This window comes from Humulus lupulus, chromosome X (genome assembly GCF_963169125.1).
Source record: "Humulus lupulus chromosome X, drHumLupu1.1, whole genome shotgun sequence".
Classification (NCBI taxonomy): Eukaryota; Viridiplantae; Streptophyta; class Magnoliopsida; order Rosales; family Cannabaceae; genus Humulus; species Humulus lupulus.
This window is the reverse complement of record NC_084802.1, coordinates 48,518,894-48,526,060: the sequence shown is the minus strand read 5'-3', so window position 1 is coordinate 48,526,060 and position 7,167 is coordinate 48,518,894. Positions and strand designations below refer to the sequence as shown.

The 7,167-nt window shown below is 33.7% G+C and overlaps 1 protein-coding gene across 2 annotated transcripts; it reads right to left on the bottom strand.

Moving 5' to 3' along the window:
* Positions 1–2,459: 2,459 nt before the first annotated feature.
* LOC133804139 (kinesin-like protein KIN-4C) lies at positions 2,460–5,929 on the bottom strand. Of its 2 annotated transcripts, none has more exons than XM_062242300.1 (11): positions 5,687–5,929; positions 5,083–5,196; positions 4,890–5,006; positions 4,728–4,808; positions 4,463–4,534; positions 4,264–4,363; positions 4,115–4,146; positions 3,592–3,662; positions 3,411–3,473; positions 3,162–3,303; positions 2,460–3,075 (listed from the first exon to the last, which is right to left on the bottom strand). In XM_062242300.1, the coding sequence occupies exons 1-11, from the start codon at positions 5,798–5,800 to the stop codon at positions 2,602–2,604; spliced, it is 1,380 nt and encodes a 459-aa protein (XP_062098284.1). In that variant the 5' UTR covers positions 5,801–5,929; the 3' UTR covers positions 2,460–2,601. The 2 variants fall into 2 exon arrangements, with proteins under 2 accessions (XP_062098284.1, XP_062098283.1); XM_062242299.1 differs by having other exon boundaries at positions 2,460–3,078; positions 5,687–5,928.
* Positions 5,930–7,167: the final 1,238 nt, after the last annotated feature.

Below are 7,167 nucleotides of genomic sequence, written 5' to 3'. Positions count from 1 at the left end.
TTCTCATTTTCTTTCTCTTCACGACAACTATTTCTCAGTTATCCATCCTTATTTCTAATGACACACCCATCCTCGGGTACCTTATTTTTTTGTCGTTTCCTATATTTTTGGGTCTTCTGGTTTTTGGGTTTGTTTGCGTTTCTAGACTTTTTTGGGGGAGTTAGGTTCGCCTTTTGGGTAGATACGATGTCCCAAGAGCACCCCTTAGAGATTTCGTCTAATTCTTTGAACGTCAATTCGTCCAAAATTAGGAATAGGATTATAGAGGAGGTTCTAGGTTTTTTGATGTATCAGGTTTTGACGAAATTTATTCCTCGTCTGGTTCCTCCTCGTGGGATCCCTTCTCGCGGGGCTTCCTTGAGCAGAGGTAACCAAAGGGGGTCACCGGAAGGCTCATGCCGATCTGAGCGGCATGATGAGGCTCCCCTTTTTTCTCCCCATCAACATCCAACTCACGAGTTTACCTGCGGCTGTCCTAATCGTGGGCCACCTTGGGGACACACTAGTCACTGGCAAACTGCTCGCTTTTTCTCTAACTATCTATCTAGTGAAGGCGACCAAGATCCTTTTACCAATATCCCGTCCTATTTGGGTTTTAATTGAGGGAAGGCTTCTAATTTTGACCAAGACAAAAAGGCAAAAAAAAAAAAAGTGAGAACGAGAGACAAGAGTATTAGGAGATGGAACAATAGCTGGAGACAGCTGTGATTCGTCTTAAAGTCTTATAAGACAAGCTTCCCATTGCATTCCATGAAGTGGAGAAAGAACTATTGTTGAAAATGTAGAATATAAATGACAGATGTGTGTTAAGATGGTCGGTGTTGAGAAAGAAATTGCTTTCTTAAAGAAAGAGCTTATAAAGAAACCCCCTCTCCCTTCTTCACCTCTTCATGAAGTGTTGATTTTTTATTACATGTATGTGAGTGCAATGGAAGTGTAACATCTCATATCAAAATATAAAATAAAATAATATAGTTTTACATGAAATGAATCTCACTCTAGCAACCATAACTAGAATAGGATCACCTCGTGTATATGGATCTATTAAAAATACAAAGATCATAAGATAAGAATTTTACCACAATAGAGCACGACAAATATCATCTTTTCTTCTTCTCCTGACTTGAAGCTTATTTCCTGACCACTTGTCTTCCAAGCTATATCTTGTACAAATCAAAGAGGATGTGTGGGCTCCTTTGTTTATGGTGAATATGATATATACTTTGGTATCTCAACACATGAGAGTATGTACGCTATTGTGTGTTGTAAAAATCAAGCACACAAAGCTAGCTTTTCTTGGCTTGGGTGTGAGCTATGGGAGAGAAAAAGAGTTTTCTTTTCCTAATTTTCTGACACAAAGCATTACCTTGAGCTATCTCATAAAGGTCTATTTATAGAACCTTCTGAGTACATGAGAGAGTTAGCCCTAGCTATCTCTCTTTGGTTAGGTCTGATCGCTCACACAATCCTATTGGTCTGTGTTGGGGCATCCCGACATGTGTTTCAAAAACACGGTTTTAATACATCTTTTAATATATCACTTTATTTATATATCACTTTATTTATACTTTATGAATAACACGTATAATTATTTAATTTTCTCTCAAATTAATTTTAATAAAATATCATTATACTCTATTTCCCTATTTTATTATGTCATAAAAAATCATGAAAAGCAAATTATTGTTTCTCAAACAATAATTTGAAATAATACTTTATTATTTTATTATTCACCAAATACTTTGTCTATCTTATCAAGCTAGAGATTTGTTTGTTTGTGGTCATAATGAAAAGACTTGAATAATCGAAATTTGTTATTCTATACACTCTAAACTTAAGGTTTTATACATACTAGACATGTAGATCTAAAAAAATCCAAAATTAAAAATAAAATATAAAATCACCTCAAACTGACAATTGAGTGAAAATTTATGCTCACCAAAGTTTTTATGAAATTTCACCACAAACCATCACAAAATCATCGTTAAAGCATCGTTAAGAATCATTTTTGCCTAAAAAAATCAAGTTTTCACAACACCATCATTTTTTGTCTAAAAAATTCATGTTTCCATGGCACCATCATTTTTACCTAAAAAAATCAAGTTTTTATGGCACTATCGTTGAAGCATCAATTTTAATAAAAAATTAATCATTTTTATAGTTCCATATGTGAAGAAAAAAAACGCAAAAAGACCAAAAATAAATCTTGTATACAAGTGTTCGAAGTCCATGAATTACTGTCTTGCATAAGTACAGTATTTTCGGTTTAAGTTTTGTATTCCCACTTTCATTGATTGCAATGAAGAAATGCATCGTCTTAAGGTTCAAAAAAATCAAAATTATTGCCACCCAATAATGTTATGTATCAAAATGTTGGCCTGCAATTTGCTCAAACATTTTTCTCTTTTTAGTTCAATTTATGTGGCCACCCAATCTCTTTTTAAACATAGGCCATACTATTGCACCACGGGAAGCTTCTGTGCCATTTTTCTTTTTCCAATTGAAATTACATCAAAAACTGAATCCTTATGTTGTTTTTTACAGTCTCAAAATCAAACAAATGAGTCAATCTATCCAACGCAATCCTAAACAACAATACTATCAAATTTTACGCCCTTGACGCATCCGTATATTTCCAATGTCAGATAAAGGTTTCTTGTATGACCCCTGATGGTCATTCTTCTCAGTCAGCTGCTGCTCAAGTGCATTCTGAAGTAGCATTGCACCATGGGAAGCATCAGTGGCATCTTTTCTTGTCTCTGCTATCTTCAAACTATTAACTTTGGCTTCTGCAATCTCTGGTCCTGGCGAGTCATTCAACTGAATTGGCAATGCTACTCTGTTAGAGCACTTTGAAGCTATGCAGCCACATGATGTCCCACAGCTTCCGCCATTGCTACGACATATGCACTTCGATGTTTTGCACAAAGATTTCTTACTGCACGAGCAGCATGTACTTGATTCATTCTTGTTCCTTGCAGCTATACTTGGTATTGAATTTTCTGATCCTGATATACATGTGGTGTCCTCTGTGGACAGAATACTTGCAACAAATGTAGAAGAATGGCCTGACACCTCCTAATCATAAAGAAAAAGTGAATATACTTCAAATACTATTATCCCCAACTCCATGTGTGAAAACAGTTTTAAAAAGCACTAACCTGTGACTTGTCTTGGTCAAGTTCAGCCTTTTGTAATCTTAATTGTCTAAACAAACCACTAATGCTAACTACTTCTTCCTTCAACTCATTTATGTCAAAACCCTTCTCCAAGGAAAGAGCTTCTTTCTCCTCCAGTTGGTACCTTAAGACAGCAGGAGAAAGGTTCAAGGCTGAATGCCAAAATACAGTACCAAGGAAAAGAACTCCCAAATGTTGCAGGAAGCACATAGTAAGAAGACTTCTTCTCACCTTAAATTCTCTTGCCTCAGTTCCTCAACTTCTTCCTTTAGCTTGGCACGCTCCTCAGCCATTCTAATCAGACCAACAAGAAAACTGCATTACTAATTTTGGTGCATGTGGCGGATAAACAGGTTCCAGAATACTTATTTGACGCCACTGAGAGAAAGTAGAAACAAACAGTTGAACTTACACATCCATTTGACGTTCATATTCAGCACATAATGCATGCAGTGTCGTTAGTTCGGATTCATGCCCCAATCTCTGAAATGTTATTATGTTATATTAATAAAGTTCTTGAAGAAAAGAGGAGGAAAATAGTGTATATTCTGAAGACATTCTAGTGAATTGGAAATGCCATGTTCACCATAAATTTACTATTTGAAGCAATACATACTGCTGAATGCAACTCTCTAACTGGAATGCTATTTTAGCACAAAAAAAATTCATAGCTTTATTTCATTAGCATGATATAGTCAGAGAAATGTATTTCAAAACTGTACATCGATATCATTTATATGTTGCCAAAAAAAAACTTACACTAGCTAATAACTAGAGGACCACATGCACTTGGCAAGAGAAATATTTGTGAAAGAATTTAAACTCAAAAGTCATTTTAACATAAAACAGCTCTATTAAACATTGTAGGAGCCTAAATCATTACTAAATTAATAAATGTGACTAACGCCCTAAATGTTTCCAGTTTGATTTTATACCTGAATTCCTGTCTTGGTCTCATTTCTGGTACCTACATCAGATTTAGCAAAGAAGGGAGATAGTCAAACAATTGTTGATATACATATTCACATGTTGACATGCATGTTCATGATGCTAACAAGAGAAATTTAAGCTATATGTTTCTTACCAGATGCTCTACTTCTGTGTGACAAAGCTTGTCGAGATTCGAACAGCTCTTTTAGCCTTTTGGTAGCCATGGAAGCTTCTACAGCCTTACGTTGCACAACCTATCATGCAAGATTTAGTATGAGCGGAAGTGTCGTCCAGAGAAAACATTGTACAAAACAAAAACCAAATTATTACTAGGTTCGTTAGAGTACAAGTACCATCTTTAATCTCTGATTAGAATCTAAAAGCTTATTCATCTGAAACTGATTCCTTCTATACTCTCTCCTGAGCTGTTGGTGCAAGGAATGAAAGTTCCACAAATTTAAAGCACCTTCCCAAAATAACAATTTAAGATATAATAGCAAAATTATTTCTAGAAATACTAGAGATAGAGGTAAGCACAGCAAGTCACTAATGTAAATATCAATGTTAATGAAACAATAACCAAAAAAAAAAGGAACAATGATGATTATCTAGCAATACCTGAAGAATTTCTTTTTCATGTGAAGCCTTGCTTAACCTGAACTGCAGAGACTCTACCTTCAGCTTACATTGCAGTTGAACCTAGATAGTAAAAAAAAATTGCTGATAGTGACAAAAACACAATAATTCAACAGGATCATGTATCATCGAACAAAGTTTCACCTTTTGAGCCTTCAAATTCTGAATCTCAAATTGCAACCTTCTTGTTGCTTCATCGCCCTTTGATCTTTGGACTGAGAATTGAGACTTAATTTCTAGCTTATTCTTCAAATCCGCAACCTACACAAACCTTTTATAGTCACAAATCAAGCAATCTTTTTCCCAAACCAATATCACCAAGTATAATTAAATCAACCTGATCTTGAAGGGTAGTCAACTTTTGAAGATAATCCTCTTTGACCTTCATAGCACTATCAGTAGAATTGGAAGGAACATTTGCAAGCTTGTACTTAAGCTCTTCAATCTCCTTCTGTTAAATAAACGCAAATGCAAAAGTTTAAAAAAAAAATTACAAAAATTATAAACAATTCTAAATTGTATTTTTCTTTCGGAACATGCCAAACCAAGAATTACTTAAAATTAAGGCTTGATATTAAAAAAAATCAGAAATTTTCAATTGAAAATCTACCGCATATTTCTCTGAATCGAAAGAAATAATACCAATACAACATTTATCAAGCTCACAAAATCTGAAAATTAGGTTTATCGAACTCTTATTTTGAAAAAAAAAAAATTGCTTGCATGATTGCAATAACGTGCAAGAATACAAGGGATTGTATCCCATCTAATCAAGACAAGGAAGAGAAATAAAATAAAAACGATACTAAAATTAGGTTTACCAAACTCAGTCAAAAGAAACATCTCGTCTTCCTTTTTTTTTCTTTTTCTTTTTCTTTTTCCACGCTTTCTCACTGACCAAACATAACATAATTGAAATTTGAAAAAGAACAAGAAAGGACCTGATGGGAATTATTTTGTTGTTCGAGCTCACGAACTCTGATCTGACAATCTTGGTGATTATCTTGGGCATTGACGGGTTGCTTAGAGCCGCAGCGTTTGATCTTCTTCATCATCTTCCGGCGATGGGGAGAGACCACGGTAAGCTAGGGTGTGGATCGGCGTTTGAGATCGGATCTGAAAGACAGAAACACCAGTTTTTCTAAGAGGGGTCCCGGGGGCTATGCTTTTGCTGCTATAATGTTCCTCCCCTCCCTTTTATGGTGCTCTTAGCAAGAACACTTTCAAAATGTGCCACGTCATCATCGTGTAATAATAATTCTAAGTGGAGGGAACCTCTTTTGTTCAATTTTGCCACGTCGGATCAAGTGAACGTTGAGATTTGAATTTTTTCAATTCCGACCTTGTCTTTTTCTATGGGAAAGTTGAGATTTTATGTTTCTAATTAAAAAATATCTCACATAATTTTTTTTAACAATCAACATTTCATTTATAATAAATTGAGAATAATATATCCAGTAAAAATAATTGAAAATCTTTCACCCATAGACATTTACTATCCACCCTAAGTGCATATAATGACAATTTATAAGCGACGTTAATGGTCAAATGACATATATAAATTGAGAAAGCTTTAGGAAAATTAGATAATAAATTTAATATATCCTCTAACAAATATCGCAACTTATTACAATATAATAATATGTTAGAGAAAGTAGAGACTAAAGTCAATCAATCAGCCTCTATAAAATATTAAGGTAACCTAATAGCAAAAACTAATCCAAAACTACCATCAAATCTACAGCTTCTGCTTGGATGATAAGGAAACTCTGTACAAGAAACAATATAACACTACATGAGAACAGACAAAAAATATAATCTAAGTAACATTAATAAATTAAATTTGTAAAAAATACTATAATAAGAAAATTTTGATCAAAGAAACATATATTTATTAAATACAAATCAATAAATCTATAAATTTCTAACAATTTTTTTTTTAATGGAACACTATTTATAGTACTAATTTTATCAACTAAAGATGTTGAACTATAAAGATGTCAATGTATCAAGAGAAACTTATCTATAAGTTAACTCCATCATCTAAATTCATCAAATTCTCACTATTTTATAAAAATGAAACAAGACAAAACATAACATAATAGACACACATTCACTATCTTACAAAGACGAAACAAAACTGAGCAAAACATAGTAGACATAGACCAACAAATACTAACCGAAAAAATTGAGTCCCACCATAGACACCAAAAGGCAAGACTACTAATTCTGAAATAGATCTAAAAGCGAATGAGAAGTTGGACATAATTCAAGATGTTCCTTTGATAAAACTAAACAACACATTAAATTGTATTTATAGATATATATATATTAGTAAATATGAGAGATAGCTTACCCTATCAAATCTAATTGTCATCATAAATAACTTTTACTGAAAAATTATTTGAACTGTCACTGGGAA

Excerpts from the sequence above, each read along its gene's own strand:
- LOC133804139 (XM_062242299.1), bottom strand. The coding sequence starts at position 5,800 with ATGATGAAGAAGATCAAACGCTGCGGCTCTAAGCAACCCGTCAATGCC. Across the intron at positions 5,197-5,686 it reads AACAAAATAATTCCCATCAG|AAGGAGATTGAAGAGCTTAA; the intron begins GTCCTTTCTTGT and ends TTTATTTAACAG. Across the intron at positions 3,304-3,410 it reads CTGAGGCAAGAGAATTTAAG|GTACCAACTGGAGGAGAAAG; the intron begins GTGAGAAGAAGT and ends TGCTGTCTTAAG.